Source organism: Dipodomys merriami, unplaced genomic scaffold (assembly GCF_024711535.1).
Source record: "Dipodomys merriami isolate MVZ:Mamm:240054 unplaced genomic scaffold, mDipMer1.0.p SCAF_60, whole genome shotgun sequence".
In the NCBI taxonomy this organism is placed as follows: domain Eukaryota; kingdom Metazoa; phylum Chordata; class Mammalia; order Rodentia; family Heteromyidae; genus Dipodomys; species Dipodomys merriami.
The window spans coordinates 8,182,190-8,206,987 of record NW_027206180.1 but is presented as its reverse complement, the minus strand read 5'-3'; the positions used below and the strand labels follow the sequence as shown (position 1 = coordinate 8,206,987).

At 55.6% G+C, this 24,798-nt stretch overlaps 2 protein-coding genes across 6 annotated transcripts in view; one reads left to right on the top strand and one right to left on the bottom strand.

The window, feature by feature from the left end:
- LOC138814677 (intraflagellar transport protein 140 homolog) overlaps positions 1-24,798 on the bottom strand; it is a 59,030-nt gene that overhangs the window by 8,603 nt on the left and 25,629 nt on the right. The window lies entirely within an intron of this gene.
- Positions 827-23,224, top strand: LOC138814680 (transmembrane protein 204). Of its 3 annotated transcripts, none has more exons than XM_070003830.1 (4): positions 827-936; positions 4,685-5,351; positions 9,453-9,608; positions 22,385-23,224. In XM_070003830.1, the coding sequence occupies exons 2-4, from the start codon at positions 5,072-5,074 to the stop codon at positions 22,627-22,629; spliced, it is 681 nt and encodes a 226-aa protein (XP_069859931.1). In that variant the 5' UTR covers positions 827-936; positions 4,685-5,071; the 3' UTR covers positions 22,630-23,224. The 3 variants fall into 3 exon arrangements, with proteins under 3 accessions (XP_069859931.1, XP_069859932.1, XP_069859930.1); XM_070003831.1 differs by lacking the exon at positions 827-936 and adding an exon at positions 2,020-2,164; XM_070003829.1 differs by lacking the exon at positions 827-936 and having other exon boundaries at positions 4,309-5,351.

Genomic DNA, 24,798 nt, shown 5'->3' with positions numbered 1-24,798 from the left:
AAGGCAGGGGAATGTGTGCTTGTGAGGCCATTTCCTCTGCACCACATGCGGTTCTTCTGTTTTTTGGGCAGGTATTGTGCGGAACTGCAGACCCCGCCATAGTGTTGCGCTGGTTATTTTATTTATTTATTTATTTTTGTCCGGCATGGGGCTTGAACTCCAGGCCTGGGCGCTGTCCCTCAGCTCTTCAGCTCAAGGCGAGCGCTCTACCACTTGAGCTACAGCGCCACTTCCGGTTTTCTGGTGGTTTATTGGAGATAGGAGTCTCACGGTCTCTCCTGCCCGGGCTGGCTTTGAACCGCGATCCTCAGATCTCAGCCTCCTCAGTAGCTAGGATTACAGGCGTGAGCCACCAGCGCCCGGCTGTGCTGGTTATTTTTGAGACGGGCTGAGATGGAGGTCCACCGGCCTTTCCACCATGGCTGGCTGGGAACAGTGATCATTCTTGTGTTTTTGGATATTTTTTGAATTCAAGGTGTCTCGGTTGCTAGGCTGGCACTCTGCCACTGAGCCACATCCCAGCCTTCTTCACCATAGTCATTTTTCAAATAGGGTCTCATGTTGCTGCCAGTCTTTTGGACAGTGATGATCTTATCTGAGGCCTTCTACAAAGCAGGGATCATAGATGCAACCACTGCGAGAGAATGGCTGACCTTCCTGACTGCAGGCAGGAGCCATCAAGACTTATGACTATAGCATTTCTACAGAACAGATCCTGGGGAGTGGCCTTAGGGCCCGGCAGATGCAGGCAGCAGTGTCTGATGGAGACTCCCTCCCGGCCCTCCTACCGCATTCCAGCCACTCTCTAGATAAGACAGGCGGGTGCAGCCCCCCTCTCTGGAGGTGGAGCAGGCCTGTTACACCCCAGCCTCGCAGACCTGGCTGCACTAAGGGACGTGGCAGGGCCGAGGCCCACGAGAAGCGGCCACTGTCCTGGTGAGTGAGGGGCTCGGGGCTCCAGGGTACTGGTGCCCCAGCAGAGGACTGGGAGGGCGGTCCTCTAGAGAAGGTAAGTAGTCAGGTCGTGTCCCACTGCGATCGTGCGTCTCCATGATGGAGGAAGACCTGCATCTCAGGGTCCCCAGTGTGGACGGAACTAGCGCAAGAGCTGCAGAGGCAGGGGCTCCGTGGAGGCCACTCCGAGGCTCTGTCCAGGGAGGCCATGGCTGTGGGGGCCGGGACTGAAGCCACACTTCCAGGTAGCCTTTCTTGCACGCTGACACAGTCAGATCTGCCTGGGTCCTGTCATGACTGGTTTAGCAGATGCATGTCTTGGGGTGTTGGGAGGGCAGGCAAGACACATGTGTTTCAGCAGGACACCCCTGGAGTACGAGGGACGGCTGGACCAGAGGCTGCACTTATGCCTGTGGCACTGGGCTGGGAACCGGGTGACACATCTACCTGAACCCCAGGCGGGACCAGCCTGCTGGGGGTGGGGGTGGGGGAGGGACGTCCAGCCCCTTCCCCTGGGGCTCCTCCTTTGTCGGCCTCTCCTGGGGCTTCTCACCGGCAGGCCCACAATTCCTAGGATACGCAGGAGAGCTGCTGCGGTGAGGGTGACAGCCAGCGTGGCGGGGCGGGGCCTCCGGAGGTGCTCATCGCCGGGTGCCCGTCTGTCCCCCAGGAAGCAGGCCGCATCCCCTGGCTTTGGCGCCTCCCTGCCTGCCGCCGCTGGATGGCCCGCCTCAGAGGACTGCCAGGCAGGGAAGCACTGTGTCTCAGCACACAAACTCACAGCTGCTCCCTCCTCTGCCGGAAAGGGCCACGAGTGTAGAACTGGGTGTCCTTAAAGGGACAAGATAGAGGCGGCCTCTCCTGGAGGGCTCCCGGGCCCCCGCCATCTGTACACAACCCAGCTGTGTGTGCAAGGGCCGGTGCGAGCATGCTTGGTGGCGTCAGTGTGCCCGACGGCACTTCTGCGACGGTCCTCGTGCGACCCAGCGCCGGCTGCCTTCCTGGGCTGGCTGCAAGAGAGGCGTCAGAGGCCCCGGTGCCTAGTCCCTCACGCTCTGTTCCAAGCGACTCCGCAGGACAGAACCCTCTCCCGAGGCCTGGGGGCCAGGCTGGGCGGCGTGGGCCTCTTGGCCTCTTTGTGCTAGAGTAGCTTCCTTTCTTCTGGCTGGTCTTGAGAGCGAATGGCAGCTTGCGTCTGTGTCCAGTGATGGTAAGTGCAGGACTTCCCTGGGGGCAGAGGCAGCTGGCATGTGACCTGAGGCTCCCTGGCAGAGTGCTCTTGCCAGGGTGGTTAGACTTAACTCAGTGTCCCTGTGCTTCTCTGGCCCTGGGTGTGACAAAGGCCCGTCCATGTTGTTGAAACGCCGGGTCATTTCCATGTGGTTTTCTGCCTGAACACAGCTCTCGTCAGTGGTCAGGGGGGCTCTGGAAGTACAGCCCAGCCAGGCCCAGTGCTGAGAGGGTTTGTTTGGAAGGCCAGGGCTAAGGCCACTGCATAAGCCATGGGAAAGCAGGCTCCCCGCCCCCTGCCAAGTCCAGAGCTGCCGGAACAGCCTGGACGCAGGGGAGCGGCTGCCCGCCGCCCGCACAGTGCGCTCCGCAGCGGCCTTCCAGCCCAAGTCGGCCTCAACCCCCACGCCATTCTCAGCATTCCACACACAGCTTGCCAAGCCTGGGCAGCTCCAACTCCAGGCTGGAGTTCTGGACTGTGCGTATGACATAAATTCCAAGAAGTGAACACCCTCCGAGTCCCGTCCAAGTCTTGAGAGTTTCCTGTTGTCCAAGTGTCTGCCAGGAGTGACCACATCTGTCCTTCATCAGCCCTGGGCGCCTGAAATCAGAAGCAGATGTGGCCGGGGGATGGGGAGGCGGCCCCGAGCTGGGCCTGGGCTTTCTGCAGAAGTCCTCCGTCAGGACAGTGGGCAGCTAGGGGCCCTGCAGCTGCCCAGCCACGCTGCTCCGTGTGTCTGGGTGCAGGGGAGGCGGCTGCACGGCGGGGGCTGCAGTCAGACTGGAATGCAAGGCACCGCCAAAGACAGCAGACAGCAGGCGGAACAGGAAGGAGCGGCCATGGAGGCCGGGCCGGGCGGGAGGGTGGGGGGAGGCCCTGCCTCCCAGGAGTCACACAAGAACCCTCATCCCAGGAAGGGCCATCACCCTCCCGATTCTCTTCTAGTGCAAGCTTCAGGGTGCACTGGGATTCCAAAGCCATCTGGCACACGATGTGCGTGGGAACACTGGCTGTTGGAGACGATGAACCCCGAATCTTCCTGGGGAGGGAGTGGTGGGGAACAGTGGCTATCCTGCCAAGGGTGGTGGATGTGGGCGTGGGTCTCTTCTTCTTCCATTTCCTTTTGTGCCACACCCAGGCTTGAGCTCGGAGGTCCCACTTTTTGGTTTCTTGCTTTTTTTGCTCATGACTGGAACTCTATCACTTGAGACATGCCTCCAGTCTGGCATTTTGCTGGTTAATTGCAGTTGGGAGTCTTAAAGCCTTCGCTTCTTGGAATGGCTTGAAGCCTGATCCTCCAGGTCTCGGCTTCCAGGCTAGCTGGGATTCGAGGTGAGCCACGGGTACCCGACACCCAGGGTCTTTGGTGTGCGCAAGGACGCATGGCACCCCATCCCCTACATGATGTAACCCGCCACACAGTGGCGGCACAGAGGCTCATAACCAAGATCCAAGAATGGAGAGCAGAAAGAAGTCTGTTTGGGTAAAACCTCCAGTGGGGAAAACCCTAAAATAGGTAAAATCCCTTAGGGAAATTAGGAATAAACCCTTGGCCAAAAGTGGTCAGTGCTGACTTCACACGCAGCCATGTGACTGGAGGCGCCAATCCCGGGGAGTGGGGGGCTTTGGGGCAGCACGCTGGCCAGGCCAGGGCACATACATGGCCATAGGAAATGCCTGAAGCCGGTGATCTAACGGCCCAGGAACCAGCTGGCAACAGAACTTTTTGTTCCCATAATGACTGAGCGCCTACCTAGCAAGTGAGGGGCCTTGAGTTCCAGCCCCAGTGCCATCTAAAATAAACAAAAAGCAAAAAGCTCTGCCTGAATAACACCCCAAGAGCGTGCACCCAAGGCCACGTGGACGGAACACCGCAACTGCAGGGTACTGCAGGCGCCCAGGTGCGGGGAACCTGTGGGTGGCTGGGTGCCTGGCCCCTTAGGCTCCAGGCGCAGCACGGGAGCCGCTTCTGCAGCTGGCCAGGCTCAGGAGTGACAAGTGAGGGACAAGTACGCGAGCCGGCATCCCCAGCCTCTCCTCTGGGACAGCAAGCAGGCGGGCGGGCGGGCAGCAGGGAGGGCGGGCTGGAGGGGGGCCCCACAAGTCTCCCAGGCCTTTCCCATCAGGAAACGCATCCTGTTAGTGTCTGGCTCTGCGCAGGGCTGCTATTTGTTGCAGCCAGTTGGTGACGCCCTCCTGCTCACCAAAAACAGCTTCAAAAACAACCATTTCCTCTCTGCTGAGCGACAGGGAAAGGCAGGCCCGTGTGCACACGCGCGCACACACACACACGTTCTTGCAGCAGCCGCTCTGCGTTCCAGGACCTGCCACTCGTGGCAGAGGCACCAGGCAGGGGCCTGGACAACAGAGAGGCGGCCGAACCCACGCCGCTCCCCGAGTTCCGCTTGGAGCGGCTCCCACAGCCAGCTGTGGAGCGTGAGCCAGCCGATTCCCACGCTGGGCCTCCCTCTTGAGTAACTTTGTTTTCCGCTGCTACAGGACAGAAGGGGTGCCTCGGCCTCGGCCTCCCGGGCCTCCGCTTCCTGGGAAGACGGCACACTCACAACTCTGGATTCACGCTCCTGTCCCCGTTTTCTTCCTGGGATGGGCCTCTTGGTGCCCAGCTTCAGCACAGGCCTGGCCCTCCTCCAGGTGCAGGAGGGAGGGTAAGGCAGGGCGGTGAGCCGCTCACCTGGACATGTCCCATGGGCCTCTCTCCACCCCTGCAACGTGGGTGCGCCCAGCTGGAGCTGCTGCTCGGCCTCCGAGAATGAGCGGCGATGTTCTCTAGCTTGCCCTAGCAGCATCGGCGCTCCCTGCGTGCCCCGAGGCTGACTGGGACTAGGGATTTTCTCCGAGATAAACGGACCACACCGGCAATCTGCGATGACTGTCCAGAAACTTGTGGCCACAGCTGTGCTGGTGGCCCTGGTCTCCCTCATCCTCAACAACGCTGCTGCCTTTACTCCCAACTGGGTGTACCAGACCCTGGAGGATGGGCGCAAGCGGAGCGTGGGGCTGTGGAGATCCTGCTGGCTGGTGGACAGGGGCCGGGGAGGAGCGAGCCCCGGGGCCAGAGCTGAGCACGTGGACGCGCAGGACTGTGAGGCGCTGGGCTGGGGCTCGGAGTCGGCAGGCTTCCAGGAGTCTCGAGGCACCGTCAAACGTGAGTCTGCCTGCTTTCCTGTCCTCTTCAGAGGGGCTGCATCCAGGGGATGGGGGGGGGGGCAGGTCCCGCCCCACCCCCCACTGGTGGGCAAGGCCACACGGTCATCCCTGTTTTGTAGGGAATTTGTCGCACGCCCCCAGGGCTTCCTTTCTACCACTCTGCGTGGTATACTAACACATTGAGGAAGACGGTTTTCCTTGGTTGAAAATAGATGAGTACAATAAACTAGAAGCTCGAGACTGTGTGGGCGAGTTCTAAGTTCATTTCCATGGTGGTCAGGGCCTTGGGGCTGTGAACAGCAGGGTGGTGGGAGAGTGGAGGTGGCGGGAGGGTGGGGAGCGCGCGTTCGGGCTTGAGGGGAAGGAGGAGACAGAGGCATAAATAGCAAACAGGCAGCCACGCATGCATCTGCCGATGACTACTGCGGAACACCACGGAACCTTGAGGGTAGAAGGCTCCTGCCGGGAAGGGACAACACCGGCCTTGGAGAGATGAGACTTAGTTGGCTGAGGGCGAGTTCCTCGGTCCTCAGCACCACTCTGCATGGCTGCTGGTTCTTGGCCCGGTCCCCAGACCACAGCACACACAGAGCCTGGGTTGGGGCAACGCCATCCTCATGTCACAGGCAGAGAAACTGAGGCTGGCACCGGCCCTGTCTTCTCTCCTGGAGGGGTCTGATCCCTCCATTCACTTGCCACTCTTGCTGGTAGAGGCTGCTCTGCCCGCAGAGCCGGCAATGCCTGGGCCTGTGCACCCATGCCCTGGTCTGCCAGACCACCTGCCACCTGCCCCGCCGTTAGCCAAGCCGGTTCACAACTCAGCCCTCCTGGGGACCAGCTAGACAAACACCTCTCACACGCTAGCTGGCATTCTCTACAAACCCCTCAGCACTGTCTGTGGCTGCAGACAACGCTATCTTGAGAACCAGCACAGGACGTGGGGGTGGGGGGGTAGGAGAAAGGGGGAAGGACAGGTAACAGGGCCATGCCATGAGGCACTGCCACCGGCACCTGGTAGAGACGACATCTCGTGCCAGGGCAGGGTCACCATCACGGAGTGCATGTCACTGGCAAACACCAAGTGGCCTGCCCAGGGCACCAGGGACAGGTGGGCTACTCTATGACATTCCAAGCCGGCCAGGGCCCTCTGTGCTGCCGGGGGTCCCAGGCACGCTGGGTTGGGCCTGGGAGGGCGAGTCCTAGGTTTGTCCTGTCCAGGCCCCTGTAGCCCTCCCATGTCGCACTGGGTCTTTGCTGAGGGGATCATGGGGGATTCTCCTGCCAGCTGATGACTCCGCCCCCCGTTGTGCCCCGGGTCTTCCAGGCACCTCAAGTCCTTTGCTGAACCCTGGCTGTACACGAGCAATGACTGAAGCTTGATGGGGCGCAGCTGGGCTCCGGGGGCCCCAGCGCCGCCAAGGGTCTGCACATGGCCTGTCCACGTTCTCATGGGGGTGTCTAGGGCTGCACCACTGGTGAAATGCCAGTACGGCGAGCCTCTGGGTGCGGGGCTGAGGCCTGCGTGGCAGCCTTGCAGAGACTTGCCTGGCACACAGCACAGTGTTGTGCACTCAGGGCCGCCGCCGCCGCCGCCGCCGACGACACAAGAGTCAGCCCAGGCAGAGGACGAGAGGGAGGACGGTGCAGGGCAGGACAGGCTGGCAGTCAGGTCTGTGCTCCGTTTTCTGGTCTCACTGCACTGACACGCATGTCCTGAGCCACGCCACTCAGGCCGCCCCTGAAACCATAGGTCCAAGCCCCGCAGCTGTGCAGGGTGAGGGTCTGGGGGCCCCGGTGTCCAGCCCTCCACCTCGGCAAGCCCCTGTGCGGTGATCTGCCCAGGCCACAGGCTGCGGTGCCATGGTCAAAGAACATCCTGCCCCTGACCTTTCCATCCCCCGCCCCCCCCCCCCCCCCCGCCGTCTCTGCTCCTCCATGTCCTTCCGGACTGTATTGTACCTGAACTATGGAGGACAGATCTAGACTGGGATCTGCATTTAATTCATTTAGTCCTGGTATTGGCGGTTTGAACTTGAGGCCTGGGTGTTGTCCTTGAGCTTTGTTGCTCAAGTCTAGCGCTCTACCACTTGAGCCACAGTTCTACTTCTGGGTTTTTTGGTGGTAAACTGAAGATAAGAGTCTCAATGAATTTTCCTGTCCAGGCTGGCTTTGAACCACAACCCTTACATCTTAGCCTCCTGAGGAGCAAGGATTATAGGTGTGAGCCATCAGTGCCCAGGTCTATGTAGCTCCTTATATATGTAGCCTGTTCAAGAGACCTGTTAGCCTAAGAGCTGTTTGAACCATCCACAGGATGGAGCAGACATGTTGGGAGAGCCTGGGATCTGGGACAGGAGGCTTTGCTGTGGAGGAAGCAGCTCAAAACACAACAGGCAGGACAGGCCGGGCCCTGGTGGCGGCGGGAAGGGGCATAAAACCCCTGGAAGACTCAGACTCCAAAGCCTAGATATAGACAGGACCCACAAAGAGTGTGGGTCACAGACAGTGTGGCCTGCTTGCTGATGGGTGGGATGTACCGGGCCTCGGGCAGGGGACGGTGGCCCCACTAGCTCTGTGGTTTCATCCCACATTCTTGCCCCTCCGCGATGGGGTAAAATGCCCTTTTTCATCCATGGTCTCTCAATGACCCCCACCCCCAACCTGTGAGAAGGTGACTCCGGGGCACACTGAACCCCCAAGAGCAGAGCCCTGGGCCAAAGACCTCTGAGGCCCATGGGCTCACACCAGGAGGCCTGTGTATCTTCAGGAACTTCACCTCCACCAACGGGGTTCCCAAAAGAGGCAGGAGGAGCGGGGCACAGAGGGCAGGGCTTTGCCAATGGCAGCAGTGGAGGAGCAGGGATGGGGGGGCATCCCAGGCCGGGGCGGGGTGCAGGGAACCATGCTCTGACTATTCCGTGACTCTATGAGCATCCACAAAAGCGGATGGTGAACCATATGGGGCTGCATGCGCCTCAGCCATTCACAGCCCCACCCCTCCGTCCCGGCACCCGCTCCCCTCACTGCCTCCCACGGCAGGTCTGGGCAGTGGGCTGAGGAACTGCGAGTCTCTGGAAATGGGGCCTTGTAGGCCCCCCTCACTCACACACAGATCACCTCCCAGTGGGCACCGTGGCAGGCTGCGTCTTCTCGGTTATGGAGGCTGACAGTTCAGCCTGTGAGAGTCAACGTCAGCTCAGAGTGACGTGGAGCAGGGCAGCAGAGGCACACCGGGGCGACCCTGGCCCCCCAAAGTGCAGCACAGGCTTTGCTGGGAGGTGGAACTGGAGGGAAGTTTCTCTGCCAGACACAATCTGCTCCCCCGTGGCTCGGCCACTTTGGCTGTCCACCCTGACCACTCTCCTGAGACCCGGGTGTGCTGCACCCCGTGGAGGAGGCAGGCGCGGGCAGGCGTGGGCAGAATCCAGACACGGGGTCCCATGGGGTGCAGCGTGACCAGAGCCTGGGCTCAGCAGAACAGGTCTGCCCTGCTCTGCCCTGGCTGGCTGTCGGAGGCTGAGACCAGTCCCTCAGTGCCGCCCTGCAGGCCCAAGTCTCTCCCCCACAGGCAGGGGGCCCTTGTGGGGTCCCCGGGGCAGGGAGCACAGCGCTGTTGGTATGCATCTCCCTGATTACAGCCGCCATGCAGCGCCTCTGGGAAATGCTGGGCCCAGCCTGGGGGAGACGTGGCTGCTGCAGCCAAACGGGCTGGGATAACTTTAGTGGCTGGGAAGAGGCATGGTGCAAGGCAGGTGACCAAGAGGCTTCCAGAAGGTTCTGCCCCAAGAAGACACTGGCTGTGCCTACTGCCTTTTCAAGGATGCCTCTGGGGGCTGGGAAGGTGGCTCGGTGGTAGAGCACTTGCCTTGCATACCTGAGACCCTGAGTTCGTTTCCTCAGCACCATATAAGCAAAAAACAAAAACCAGAAGTGGCGCTGTGGCTCAAGTGGTAGAGTGCTAGCCTTGAGCTGAAGAGCTGAGGGACAGCGCCCAGGCCCAGAGTTCAGGTCCCACGACCGGACCCAAACAAGGATGCCTCTGGTGTGGCCCCTAAGCGCGTTGGCTCTCCTGATCCCCGCTTTCCCTCCTTGCCTGCAGTGCAGTTCGACATGATGCGCGCGTGCAACCTGGTGGCGACAGCAGCCCTCGCGGTGGGCCAGCTCACCTTTGTCCTGGGGCTGACGGGCCTGCCCATGATGTCACCAGAGTCCCAGTGCTGGGAGGAAGCCATGGCTGCTGCATTCCAGCTGGCAAGTAAGTACCCCAGGCAGGGAGGATGGCTGGGCCACACACCTGCTAGCACCTGCTGTTGCAGGAGGAACTCTACAACTCAAGTGGCATGGGGTGGTTTCAGGTTGCAGCTCTAAGTGTGGCCACAGGCAGCATCGTAGGTCACTACTATGGATAAAAGCAGGGCAGAAACACGTTCCCAGGGCTGAGCACACAACTTGCCCCCCTCCATCAGTCACAGCCTTTCCATTTAACTCATTATTTCTTGGTGTTGTCCTGGGGTTCGAACTCTGGGTCTGAGCCCTGTTCTTGAGCTTTTGTGCTTAAGGGTAGCACTCTATTACTTCATCCACAGCTCCACTTTCAGCTTTTCGGTCATTAACTGGAGATAAGAGTCTCATGGACTTTCCTGCCTGAGCTGGCTCTGAACTATGATCCTGAGATCTTAGCCTCCTACGTAGTGAGGATTACAGGTGTGAGCCACTGGTACTCGGCTCCTTTTCCATTGTACATGATGTGCTGTGCCGTGCTTGGCTGGCTGGGTTCAGGCTCTTGTGCTGGAGACACAGGAGCAATGAGGAGTGCGCAAGCCTGGCGCCACCCAGATGGGCATGCGCACAGGGGGAGGTCAGGGGAGTCAGGGCTGGGGCACAGGCCTCTTCTCATGAGCAAAGAGAGAAGATGCTAGCATGTCACACATGCTCCTACCCTGGCTGTAAACACAGATGTAGACCATAATCTGGCAAGTGCTGGGGGAGCCCTGGAGGGAGGCCAGGAAGTCTGGCTTTGGGCCAGAGCAGACAGCTTCCTTTGAACATGGATCTGCCACCCACTCATCAGCCTGGGAAAGATGGGATGGGACACAAGAAAACATCGTTGTTTAAATGATGAGCAGCGGCATTGCCAGAAATTATGCACGATTGTTCTGGGATGTTCTGGGCAAAGAGAAGCCATGGCAGCTTTTCACTGTGACCCAAGTGGTGGGGGGCTTGCCACGCTTCAGGGGGTGCGTCAGCCGCCTTGCCTGCCTTTCCCCTGCCTTCCTGCCCGCCCTGCGGTAGAACGGACCTTTCCAGGGCTGAATGACACTTCCAGCAGAGGAAATGGCAGGAAGTCCAAAGTGAATCATTCTAGGAATAATGGATCCTAGTCCCTTATCTTTCTTGAGGAATGGCAGTTTCCCGAATGGGGCTGACAGGTATTCCTGGGCTGGCAGTGCCCCGGTAGGCTAGAGGAAACCTGGCTCTTCGAGTACTATGAATAGCACGGTAGTGTGGCCCTGGGCAAGTCACTTCCCAGTGGCTGGTCGGAGGCAGAGCCTGAGGGCTGTGAAGCTCCATGGAAGAATACAGGGCTACTACAGAGACAACTGGGCCATCCTGACCCCATCAACACTGATGTGAACCTGGGCAAACTGCTGAGTAGTTTATCCAACCACGGAGCAGGGCAATACCGGAATGAATGGGGGGTGGGGACATGCAGTGATAGCCCCCCCCCCCCCGCGTGACTCAAGGGCCTTCTCTTCTGTCTGCTCTAGGCATCAAGGCATATGTAGGAAATTTACTCACTTTGCCCTCCATAGACCCGAAGGCCATAAAAGTTTTCTTTGCTCTTTGGGCCTCCATCATGTGTGACCCTTTGAAATTCCATCCCTTCCAGGAGGAAATGGAAGATTTTGAAAACCCGATTGGAAAAGCTGGGTCTAAAAATCTCCAGACTTGGGGGTGGAGGTGTGGCTTGGTAGCATGCTAGCTAAGGAGTGAAAGCACCAGATACCGAGTCTGAGTTTAGGTCTCAGACCAAAAAATAAAAACCCTACATTGTAGAGGCACAAAAGAAATAAAAGTGGCTGGGTGCTGGTGGCTCACGCCTGTCATCCCAGCTACTCAGGAGGCTGAGATCTGAGGCTCATGGTTCAAAGCCAGCCCGGGCATGAAAGTCCATGAGACTCTTATCTCCAATAAACCACTAGAAACCTGGAAGTGGCGCTGTGGCTCAAGTTGGTAGAGCGCTTGCCTTGAGCTGAAGAGCCTAGGGACAGTACCCAGGCCCAGAGTTCAAGCTCCATGACCGACAAAAAAAAATAAAAGTAATAGTGCTTGATTTCAAAAATAACACCTATCAGGATGATCAAATTATTCCTTGTCTTTCTTTCTTTGCTGTTGTGCATTATCCTGGAGCCTGAAATCATGGCCTAGGCACTGTCCCTGGGCTCAAGCTCAGGCTTACCCAGTAAACCACAGTGCCATTTCTGAGTGGTTTATTGGAAATCAGAATCGCATGGACTTTCCTGCCTGGGACTGCTTCAAACTGCAACCCTCAGATGTGGGCCTCTGGTGGAGCTAGGATAACAGGCTCCGCCAGCAGCGCCCCGCGCATCCGTGTCTCACTAGCCGTCCCTGAGACTCTCGCTGGCGTCATCAGAGGACTGCTGCGGTCTGGCCTGTCAGGACTCCTAACTCGCCTCCTGCAACTCCTGCTTCAGGAGAAGGCAGAGTTGCTTCCACATAAGGTATTACAGGAAATAAAACTGGGTTGAAGCTCCCCATTAGCTAAAACTGAATTGCTGGGGGCAGGCCTGAGGAGCTGTGCTGAGCAGTAAGGACCCTGAAGGGGAATATGGGAACTCCTGAGTTTTCTGGGCTGGTGTCTGAAAGGACTGGAGCAGTCTGTCCTGAAATCCTCAGACCGGGGCAATGGCAGAAAATGGCAGAGCACAAGGCAGGGGCCTGGGCAGACGTTTAGGGGGTGCCCCTCCTCCCCAGGCTGCTTCACCCCCTGGTGCCTGAGCATCGTGTCTGACAGGTCTGTTTTGCCCAAAAAGGAAATGCATTTGGCCTGTTTAGACTTGTTTCATTGACAAACAGTACAGAGAGCAGCGATGTGCCTTTCTTCTATCACCCTGCTAAATTTAGCGCTGGGTTTTTTCCTGTTCTCGGGTCTGTTTTAAAGCCAGGGAGAGACTGCAGGGCGCCAGGATGTCCTGTCACAGGACGAGGAAACGCCTGCTATTACCTGTTGTCAAGTGAACCTCGAGTCCTAGGGCTGGGGCGAGGTGGGCGGGCAGGGGAAAGAAGATGCTGATGAAAAGAGGAAGAGAAAGTATGTGGAGCTGACTGCTGTGGCTGGAAAACTCTGGAAACTGGCCATGGAAGGGGGCTCCCCATTTACTCTGCAACCACAGGAGCAGCTGCTCGCCCACGTTCACCCTCACTTCACATCGACCTCTGGGCAGCGTGCATATGGGGGTGGGGGTGGGGTAGGAGGGAGCCTTCATGGCAGTGTTAATGGGCCAGAGATGTGAACATTAGCTGTTCACCCTACTGTGTCCACCCCTGCATGTGCGACGCTGTTTCCACCATCTTCTGAACACTGATTCTATGTCACCTTGTTCTATGCCCCGCCCACCCTGGACACCCTCCCTGTGATGGGTCCCCATAGTCTGTCAGGGTGACAGGGCCTGGGGTACAGGAACTCTGGGCAGCCATGCGGGCACTGGCAGGGTCCTGGGGAGAAAGGTGGGTGTGGGTCAATGGCGGATGTCATCAGGGGCAGCTCTGCACTGGTTCTCTTGCTCTTCCTCTCCCTTCTCCCGTGTTTTCCCCTCTCTTTGGTAGATGACATTAGAGCTTGTACAAAACACACATGAGGACATTCCTGTTCTCTCCTTCCTGAGGCCCTGTGGGCACAATCAGCCTACACACACTCAGCAACCCTCCCGACGGAACCTCTGGGTACACACACAGTCAGCCTACACACACTCAGCAACCCTCCCGACGGAACCTCTGGGTACACACACAGTCAGCCTACACACACTCAGCAACCCTCCCGACGGAACCTCTGGGTACACACACAGTCAGCCTACACACACTCACAACCCTCCCGACGGAACCTGTGGGCGTGTGGCACTGCCCGTCCAGGCCTGAATCCTCCTTGGTTACCGCTGGGCGTGTGGCACTGCCCGTCCAGGCCTGGATGCCTCCCCCAGGGCTTCCCACAGGCAGCCGCATGCCTGTCGCACACTCCGGCTCAGCTTCCCCTATCGGCTGTTTTCCATCTTCTTTTTCGTGGCCTCTTCTCTCTGCTGCCTCTTTCATGGTCTACAATCTCCATTTGTACAGATAGGAGCGGGATTGGCAGAATAGGGGAAGTGGCATTGAACAGGTCAGGGCAAGTGGCCCGTGCAGATGACGGGCTCTCCCGTCACCTGGGAAGCCAGCATGGACTGGCAGAGCACCGCCCAGGGACCAGCTGTCTGAGTGAACTGTGAGGCCTGAGGAGCACTGACTCTGGGGCAGGCCCCGGGTTGAGTCCGTTTCTATCCTCGTCTGCCATGAACTCCTGGCTGAGTGCCTCTACCCCAGGGCTTCTGCGCTCACAGGAGTGCGTCTGAAGGATGGCATTGGCTGTCACCGCGCCTTCGAGTCCTGTTGGGGGCCCTTGCACGGAGTGGCCGTCCTCTCTGCCATGGGCAGAGCCTGGGCTTGCCTGCCATACATGCCCAGCGGGTCCTAGTGAGAACTCTTGTATTTCTGGAGTGTTCCTCCTGCCTTACCAGCCTGCCTGCTTCTCTGGTGTTTACAACGGTGCCCATGACCTACTGTCTGCTACCCAAGCCCCACGAGGTGAGGCCCAGCCCAATAATCCCAATCCTGGCTGAGCTCTGCACTTGACTCAACGGCGTCTTCAAAAGGCAACTCCTCAGCTATCATCGAAGCTTCCGGCACAGTCTTGCTGCCCATCAGAGTCCAGTATAAGGACAGTGCAGTCATGCACTGGGCCGAGAGGGGAAGGGCCTCACCATACCCAGTGTGGCACTCTTGTTTTGGTCCATGCAAGGATCTGTGGGCCTGTCCCTTGTCCTGGGAGCTCAGTGGGCAAGGATAACCTTGGGACGGTGAAGGCCACACTTCCTGCTTCTTCCTCTAAAGATCCTCTTTTAAAATCCAATACCATTCCTGTTGGTTTAACCTCTTTCTAGCCCTTTCTGGAAAATGGTGATGTACAGTCTACCAAAGTCCCCAGCATGACAAAGCACCAATCTGTGCCGGCCGGCGCTCAGGGGCCTCCTGGGAAGAAGTGGTCGGTGGAAGCTGACTCATGTTTCATTCAGGGTTGCTTCCTCGTGGCACCTAGGTCTTCCTTTTCCCAACAATAGATCTCCTTGGATGGAAGCTAGCCAGCAGGCCCGGGCCATGTGCTATGCCTACCGTTTTTTCTTCTCCCAAATTGAACTTGAACTTGTCCATTTTGGAGTGCTTGCACCTGAGTTTTGACAGCTTGGATTTCGCAAAGCCCACGTGCAGACTGAGATGTTTTGTGGCTCTCATGTTTGCCAAGACTGCTTCTGGCACTCTAGGCAGTGCTGACTTTGGCCAAAAGCTGCCACAAGTCTTTCCCAGCTCCATGCCCGCCAGCTTCCTTTCTCCTTTTTCTGTACGATTGTACGATTTCTTTTCATGACAGAAAAGCTTATGCTCACCCCAGGGCTGCTGAAGACGCTGATGTTGTCCAACATCAGAGATGACCAACACTGAACTGGCATCTCACAGGTCAACGGGGAATGTTCTGTTTTCTTAGACTTGGAGATTGTCATGGAAGATAAAATAGACTTGCTTGACTGGATACCTCACTTTCCATCCTATTTACTGAGTCTGCAAGCAATAGTCTGTGTCCCAGCCATACCTTCTCCTGTCTCTGCCTTCCTTCTCCATCTGAGACTATGTGGAGCTTTGGGCTCCTGTGGAACTACTTGACTTTCCTCCCTCCAACAACCCTAGAGCCTCCTTGAGGAGGAGGAACCATCTGATTAAAATCTGCCCAGTGTCCTAGATCTCAGGAGGCTGAGAGCTGAGGATCGTGATTTGAAGCCAGCCTGGGCAGGAAAGTCCATGAGACTCTCATCTCTAATGAACCACCAGAAAACCAGAAGTGGCGCTATGGCTCAAAGTGGTAGAGTGCTAGCCTCGAGCAAAAGAGCTCAGGGACAGTGCCCATGCTGCAAGTTCAAGCCCCACAACCGGTTTAAAAATAATATCTGCCCAGATTTCCAACAAATGTTTTTCAAGACCAGTAACAAGGGAAGTGGAGAGCAGGCTTGTTTGCTGATCCTGCCACACAAACGCCGGCCCCCTGGGCAGCCTGTGCTGCTACACGTGAAGCACGGGCACTCTGTTGGCTTGCAGCTGAGTGTGAAGCATCGGGGATCAGCTTCAGGGTCTTTGCTTTGATGCCACCTGTGTGCCATGCTTGATACTCATTCCAAAGGGAAGGACTTGTGACAGAAGCCGAGTCCCCGGGAAGCAGGCAGGAAGGAAGAGAGGAAAGGGCCGCTCTCTGGCTGCGTTGTCATCCACACCACCCGCGGGGCCAGCGCACAGGAAGAGGCTGTTTGCTTTGGCAACCCGATTCTGTGGAGATGGAATGGATCCGCAGTGCAGCATTTAGTGTACGCCGAAGCCCTTCCCTTGGATTTGTTTCTGGACAAACTGATTACATCACAAAAAAGTTTTGGGAGAAAAGTGTTCAGGGGAAAGGACACTGAGGAGAACAGGAGCCTTCCTTTGGGGAAGCGGCCGAAGAAAGAACTCGGAGTTGAAGGCCAGCTTCAGCTCCCTGGTCCATCTGCTTCCAGCCTTCCTACTGTCCCGGCAGAGAGGGTTCAGAGTAAAAGCTGTTTCTGAGTTCCGTCTGCAGCGCAGCCCATGGAGCCAGCAACCCCAGGTGCCTCTTCATGGATGACAGAAGGCCCAGGTCAGCGACGCACTGGGTCTTTAGCCTCCGTGTTGCCAAGTGGTTGTTTGCAGACACATGGAACAAGACCACAGTATTGCGTCACATGTCTACTTAGTCCATAAATCTGTCTACTCAGAGCAGCACCTGGATGATGGTCAATCACAGGAGCTGCACAAGGCTCTCCACGGCTGGGCCTGTGTCCCCTTCCCAATCCATGAAGGTTCTCGGCCTGGCTCATAGTTCTGAAGGTTCTGTGTATGACAGTGTACTGAGAGGCTCTTCTGAGTCCCTAAGTCCTTTTTCTGCCTCTGTCCATTCTAAGTCAAATAGAAAACCAGAAGCCTACACGGGTACTCACACAGAATGAGTGATATGTGGAATTTTTCGTTGGTAGTGGTTGTAGTTCAAGACCACGTTGGTCTTGAACTTGAGCTTCTCCTATCTCAGCCTTCCAAGTACTGTAATAGATTACGGGTGAGTGCCCTGCACAGCCCCAGAGTGTACTTCAGTCATACCCTTCCACAGAGAACAGACCCGGACTCTGCACTGCTTTTCTGCAGAACAGGCACTTAAGGGGCAGCTTCTGGATTACATTCCAGCCAGAGAAAGCAAGGCTCCCAGAACTTTGCCAAAACAATCGTGGTGCCAACACATGGCTTTCAAGGCTCATGATGGAAGAGGTAGAGTGCTGGCTTGTTCACCATGCATCTGTTGGGCTTTGGTTTACACCAGATCCACCATCTTTATCACTTTCCAATGTGTACCTTCAGGACAGAGGTGGCTATGCCATATCTGGATTTCTATTTAATAAATGTAGTCACACACTTCTGAGTATTCTCAGAAGCAGGTACAGTTTCTGAACTTTGAATTTGTGTACACGGTAACCAATACAGATGACCATGGCAGGGAGGGATAATAGAGTGTACTCTGTTGGGTGATGGTGCCTCCCACCTGTAATCCTATCTATTTAGGAGTCTGAGACCTAGAGAATTGAGATTTGAAGCTAGCCTGGGGAGGAAAAGTCATTGAGACTATCTCTAATTAACCAGCAAAAATCCAGGCTGGAGGCATGGTTCAAGTGTCAGAGTATCATCTGAAGCTGAGTGAGAAAGCAAGGCTCTGAGTTCAAGCTTCAGAACCAGCCAACAACAACATGCCCATTTTCAAAGATATTCTATGGTGTGTCTGGGAAGGTGGCTCAGTGGTAGAGTGCTTCGCATGCATGAGGCCCTGGGTTTGATTCCTCAGCACCACATAAGCAGAAAAGGCCGGAAGTGGCGCTGTGTCTCAAGTGGTAAAGTGCTAGCCTTGAGCTGAAGAGCTGAGGGACAGCACCCAAGCCCAGAGTTCAGGCCCCAAATGAGTGAAGGAGCTGGACACCGGTGGCTCACACCTGTAATCCTAGCTACTCAAGAGGCAGAGATCTGAGGATCATGGTTTGCAGCCAGCCCAGGCAGGAAAGTCCATGACTCTTTTTTTTTTTTTTTTTTTTGGGTCCGGTCGTGGGGTCTGAACTCTGGGCCTGGGCGCTGACCCTCATTTCTTTTAGCTCAAGGCTAGCGCTCTACCACTTGAGCCACAGCGCCACTTCCGGCTTTTTTCTTTCTGCTTATGTGGTGCTGAGGAATTGAACCCAGGGCCTCATGCATGCAAGGCAAGCACTCTACCACTGAGCCACCTCCCCAGCCCAAGTCCATGATTCTTTTTTTTTTTGGGGGGGGGGGGTCCAGTCATGGGCCTGAACTCTGGGCCTGGGCGCTGTCCCTCAGCTCTTCAGCTCAAGGCTAGCACTCTACCACTTGAGCCACAGCACCACTTCCGGCTTTTTTTTTTGTTTATGTGGTGCTGAGGAATCGAACCCAGGGCCTCATGCATGCAAGGCATGCGCTCTACCACTGAGCCACCTTCCCAGCCCAAATCCATGATTCTTATCTCCAATAAACCACTCAGAAGGAGCTGGAAGTGGCGTTGTGTGCTCATGTGGTAGAGCACTAGCCTTGAATACAGATAGGCTCAGGGACAGAGTCCAGAACCTGAGTTCAAGCACCAGGACGGACAAAAAAGATAAAAGGAAATATGAGTGAAGGGCTAGGGTGTACTTCAGTGACAGAGTGCCTGCTTAGTATGCTTGAGGGCCAACCCCAGTACTAGGGGAAAATGAAAAAAGAAATGTCACTAAAGCAACAGTTAATTGATTACAGTACAGATGAGTGCCTGGCCTGCAGGGGGAGCTGCAGGGGAGCTGCAGGGGGAGCTGTTCTGCTTCCTGCCTGCCTGGTGGCCAGGGTTCCCCTGTGCCCCTGAGAAAATGGATCAGCCAGGACTGAGAAGCCCTCACCCCAGGCTGCTAGGGGAGCACCCCCATAGCAGCCCTGGAGCTATGTGCCGTCTGCCCCAGGATATCGTGTCTCCCCACAGCACGGGGTTTAAGGTCTGTACTCGCTACTTGGAGCCTGCTAAAGGAAAGCTCTGTGAGGCTGGGTCCAGCCTGTCTCTCCACCTGCCCCAGGCACGGTGCAAATTTCACCTGCACCCCAGGAAGGACACCAGCAATCTCAGGACAAATCAGTGGGCCTGGGCCATCTGTGAACTCTAGTACTACACTAATGCCTAGTGCTGTCCTAGCACTTGAAACAGGCAAATGTGACGAGTGCAAATCAACCCCTGGATGAATGTATACTTCCACAGGCTTGTGCAGTCCTGACTTGGCCGTGGTGGGGGACAGGAGCCTGTCCCCCTGATAGGGCTCACGACACTCTACTCTGTTGTGCTGTCCTGAGGTTATTTACTTAGCAAGTGGTTACGGAGAGTCCCAGGGGTGCCATGGTCCAGGCTTGAGGGCACCAATGGGTAAATAAACAGGAGGAGTGACAATGGGAGATACCAAGTCCCCCGAGAGAGCTAAGGATGTGCGCAACCCATCAGGGATGGGGTGGCCAGGCAGAGGGATAGCAGCACGAGACATCTAGAGCAGGAAGACACAGAGGAATTGAAAGGGTTTGGCTTGGCTGAGTCGTAAGAGCCACAGGCGGCAGAAGGGGCACGAGGCCAGCCAAGGCTGCCAGGCTGTGGGCAGGCTCGTGTTCTGCGGCATGGGAGACACGTTCAGTGAAGATCGGGCAGGCTATGGGTGGAAGTGTCAGCCTGGCCTCACTGCCCCTGGGGAAGGGTTCTGTCCTCTCTCTGTGGCACACGTCCTCACAGTGGAGGCCTTGGAGCAGTGACTCCAGCCCATGGGCCAGGTGAGCCCTTCCACGCGGGGGCAGCCATGCCCAGCTGCTTCTCACCTAGGATGCAGCTGAACGGTGGGCAGGACGATTCTGGGTGCCTGTCTGGTATCTTCCAGGGCTACCAGGTGTGACTCCCCTGTGTGGGGCTGCTCAGAAATCTGCGCCCAAGGCCCCTGTCCTGGCTGGCTGCAGCCACCACAGGAGCCCATGACGGACCGTCGCTGCAGCCAGGGTTGATTGGGGCCATGATGGCGGGGTGGGAATAGAACTGTCGGTAACCATTCCTGTGCGGCCTTGTTGATGAGGGCAGGTTCGTTCTTTGAGTGTGCCAATGCTTGGTGATAGTTGCTGTCCTATGAGTGCGCTTCAGTCCTTTCCAGAAGGTTCAAGGTTGGCTCTGAAGTTCTCAAAGCTCACAAGTCTTCAGAGAAAATATCTCGCAAGCTGTTCGCTCCAGACCCCCTCTTTTTACATCAGGGATGCCCACTGTCTGTCCCCCAAGTCTGACCAGGGAGCCGTGTGGGAGCTGACCCTGCCGGGTGCTTCACCCCCAGTCTGGACAGAGATTCCATGTGCCATTCTGGTGGAGGATGTTGTGGAATTGGAGCTGAGGGCACATAACACATTCTAAAAGTGAGTTGAGCACTGGTGGCTCACGCCTGTCCTTCTAGCTATGCTCAGAGTTGAGGATCTCACTTCAAGGCAAGCAAATCTGAGAGCCTCTCATCTCCATTAACCAGCAAAAAAGCCAGAACTGGGGGCAGGGCTCTGGTGAAAGACCACTGGCCTTGAGCAAAAAGCTCAGCAGGGGTGCAAAACATCTTGTACCAAGCCCCAGTACACACGTGTACACACACACACACACACACACACACACACACACACACACACACACACACACACACACACACACTGTCTATAACATGTACACACACACTGTCTATAACATGTACAGACTGAAGGGGAGCTGGAAAAAAAGGGTGAGTGGGTCGTGCCCTGGCAAGGGAGATGGATGTCTGGTAGCTCCCGTTACCACTGCCTGGGCACATTCCTTCTTGCCTGTCCATACTTTTGGCCTATCTCTGCAGCCTTGGCTTCTTGCGGCACTCAGTTTCCTCACACCCTGCCATACTTACCGCCTCTTGTCTTTGAAGACAAGTGGGCACCCAGAGCCTAGACTGCCTCAATTCCACTTCTTCTGGGTGTTGAACAAGCTTAAGGCACTGCTCTCGCTGGCATCATCTACCCTAAGACATGAGTGAAAAGCAGGGAAGCATACTGCGCGCATCTTCATTTTCAGTGCAGTTCTGTGACCCACAGACTGCAGGCACAGTGCTTGTGCTTCATGGCACAGGGTGGGAGGTTTCCCTCCCCCAGCAGGCATCACCGCAGAGCACTAGCTTTAGTAGGAAGGAAGCAGCCAGGAGCTCTCCAACACACGAAAGCTCCCAGTACTGCAGAGCACTGCCTTCACTTAGAACAATGCGACGCAGGCAAGTGTTCAACTCGCATTTCCTATGAGGACAGTGATAATGAAGCAAGCATGTTCACATCTTAGCAAAGTCAAGTCTGCAATCCTCCCCTCTCCCCTCCCACCCCTGGCTCTGTGTCTGTCTGTCTCTGTCTCTCTTCCCACATTGCTCTCTGCTCTGGGACCACAGAGCATGCCCATCTGGAACATTCTTCACCAGAGCAAGGACTGCACAGAGCCCTGAGTAACCGTCGTCAGGGCTCTCTGACTTGGCGGCTCTGCTGTGGGCTGGTCAAGGCCCACAAGGGGTCTCTGTGCTAAAAACGCCCTTCTAGGGACTTCAACTATGAGTAGCCTCTGAAATAGAACAGTCTAGAAGCCGAGGAACCCTTCCAGGCCAACACATGGGATAAGTCTTCTCTACCAGACATCAGGACCATGAATGACTTGACTTTCTGAGGAGAGCAGAGACATATTGGGAGGAGCGAGGCTGGACAGACACACAGGTGTTCAGGAGCCAGCTGGTGGGGTCCAGCAGGGGAGTCCAGCCAGGAAGGCCTCAGCTTTTTCTCTGCCTTCTTCCTCTTGTGGCCACGGCTCCAGTTAGGCACCCGGCATCCTGCGCAAACCCCCTGATGTTCATATTAGAAAAACTAACAAAATGAAATCACTTGCCTCCCTCAAGACAGCCATGAAGGTGAAACCCTGGAAGGAACTCCTGACTGAACAGCGCCCACCCATCCCATAGTGCCCTGCCGGGTGGGCAGGTGGGGGGCGGCGGCAGCAGGGAAGGAGGTCTGGGCAGAGAGACAGGGGCAGATTCTGAAACTACGCACTTCTCTTCAGAAGCTAGTGGGGAAGCCAGACACACAAGGAAAGCTGGGCCGCACCGATCCCCCTGGAGGGAGGAGCCACGCTGACCTGAGAGGAAATCTCCACTTCCTCTGAGCGCACGGTCACGGCGAGAACACACACAAACAGGAATCTGGACTAAGTGCGATGCCAGTCTGCTTCTAGATAAGACTCAGAAAATATCCATGCTGGCTTTTGCTTTGAACCCGTGAAGCATTTATAAAAGTCAGACTTAACAGTTACCAGTGCTTGGGGTGGGCCAGGCTACGAGGTGCTGTTGCTGTGAGGGGCGGTGCTGAGACCCCCAAGTCCAGAGACAGCATTCCCATATCCACTCCCTGCCCCCCGGCCCCAAGTCCAAAGGCCCCAGGAGCCCCTAGAAGGCAGAGACAAAGGGGCTCAGTTCCCACCCAAGGACAGGGCTGGGAAGAGGTGGAGCCTGCCTTCCAGGGGGCCTGGCCAGAGCTCCCCCTTAGAGTCAACCTTCTAGAACATTTCTTTTCCCTCTGCAGGTTTTGTGTTAGTCATCGGACTGGTGACCTTCTACAGAATCGGCCCCTACACCAACCTATCATGGTCTTGCTATCTGAACATTGGTGCCTGTCTGCTGGCCACCCTGGCAGCTGCCATGCTCATCTGGAACATTCTGCACCGCAGGGAGGACTGCATGGCCCCCCGGGTAATTGTCATCAGCCGCTCATTGACAGCACGGTTCCGCAGGGGGCTGGACAATGATTATGTAGAGTCTCCGTGCTGAAAGCACCCTCCTCAGGACTTCATCTTTATAGCCACTATAATGGATTAGTCTAGGAACTGAAGGGCTCACCCTGACTCTGCTTGTACCGAGGCACGGGGTGAGTCTTGGTCATATATACATATGTATATATATATGTATATATATGTATGTATGTGTGTACAATGCTTGTGCACACTTACTATGTTATACATGAATATGTCAAGTGCCACCTGTTTCTGACACCATCTTCTCCAGCCAGTCCACTGCAGCTTCACATCATGCTCGGCTGAAGGGTGGGGACAGGAAGCTGGGCAGGGGAGGCAGTGGTGTGGGCGCCCTGCTCTCTGCCTTCGCTTGGGATTAATTTATTCTGGATCTGCTTAGGAGGACACCCCAGTTATATTTTACTTTCATAGAGCAGAATACCCAGGAAGCTTTCCATGAGGTCTCTATGGTATTTCTTTATTAAGTTAGAATTTATAACCAGATGGTAATGGCTTTATGCCAGAATCAAATTAATAGTGTACGTTCTGTTCCTGGTTATTTTTCTAAGTTAAAATAAACTCAAACCTCTTATCTCTACCTAAAACTTGTATTTTATCCATCCATCCCACTATGTGGGGGCAGAGAATCTGGTCAGTTTTTCTGTGTTTTTCCCAAGATGATACTAAGAAAGAGTTAAAAGGTCTTCACTGAAGAGCATATACCCTAATCCATGGCTCTGGGCAACCAAATTTCAAAAAAATCCACATTTCTGGCTGGGTGAGATGGTGCATGTCTGTAACCCAGCTACTCAGGAGGCAAAGTCTGAGAAGAATGAGGTTTGACGTAGAACATCAGTGAGACTCCATCTACCAATAAGCTGGGGATGTGTTTGTCATCCAGTTATGTGGGAAGCATGAATAAGAGGATCAAAGTCCAGGTTAGTCTGAGGAAAAACTTAAGGTTCTATTCAAAAAATAGCTGAAGCAAAAGGACGCAGGGCACTCAGGTGATAAAGTACCTGCCTAGCAAGTGCAGGGCCTGGAATTTAAACCCAAGTACAGGTAACAAAAAGAAAAATTTAGACTGGGCACCACTGGCTCTTGCCTGTAATCCAAGATACTAAGGAGGCTAAGATCTGAGGATCACTGTTCAAAGCCAGCTCAGGCAACAAAGTCCATGAGACTCCTATCTCCAATTAATCACCAGAAAACTGGAAGTGGCGCTGAGTGCAAGCCTTGAGCCAAGAGTTTAAGGACAGCACCCAGGCCCTATATTCAAACCCACAAATAACAACAACAACAAAAAGAAGTTATAGAGAAAACGTTTACATTCCTAGAGTCTCTGAACACCATGGTGTGGGATGAAAATCAACATGAGCAGAGTAGTAGGGAACAAGTAAGTGTGTTGCTTTTGAGTGTCCCTTTAGTTAAATGCTGGATTGGTTCTGATACACCTCAGTCCAAAATGCCTCAGGAAGGCACAAAACCTGAGAGCTAACCTGGGGAAGGGGAGGTAGGGTGGTTAACCTGCCCAACAGAATGCAAGGCTGTAACAAGTCTGGTAAACTCCTTCTCTGGCCAGTGCTGTACTGTGTGACCATGGCCACCAGGGGGCAGTGTGGGAGGAGAAGCTGATACTGATGGAGAAAGCTCAAAGCCAGATGTGGATCATCTATCTGGTTGCTGCTCCTCTGCAAATGTCTAGCTCTGTCACTTACAAGCCTCTGTGGAATTGAAAGCGATCCCTTTAGATTCTCTCTCTCTCTCTCTCTTTTTTTTTTTGCTGGCACTGGGGCTTGAACTCAGGGCCTGGGGGCTGTCCCTGAGCTTGTGTCAAGGCTTGTGCTCTACCACTTGAGCCACAGCACCATCTCTGGCTTTTTCTGAGTAGTTTATTGGAAAGATAAGAGTCTCACAGACTTTCCTGCCCCGGCTGGCTTTGAACCACGATCCTCAGATCTCATCCTCCTGAGTAGCTAGGAGTACAGGTGTGACTCACCGGCAACTGGATTCCCTTTAGATTATGAAGTTCATACTATGCCAAGGATTTGTCTTTAGTCATAACAAATGGTGAAACTGGTGGTGCTTTAAACACATCAGGTAACTGATAATGCCCAACAAGCACTCATGCCATCTATGACCCACTCACTGCCCATGGTACAGTACCCTGAAAGACACACAGAACCGGGCCTTCCTTCTACCTGAC

Bases quoted from the DNA above. Each gene is read 5' to 3' on its own strand.
- LOC138814680 (XM_070003830.1), top strand. From the start codon at position 5,072: ATGACTGTCCAGAAACTTGTGGCCACAGCTGTGCTGGTGGCCCTGGTC. The intron at 5,352-9,452 runs GTGAGTCTGCCT...CCTTGCCTGCAG, and splicing joins GTCTCGAGGCACCGTCAAAC to TGCAGTTCGACATGATGCGC. The intron at 9,609-22,384 runs GTAAGTACCCCA...TTCCCTCTGCAG, and splicing joins TGCTGCATTCCAGCTGGCAA to GTTTTGTGTTAGTCATCGGA.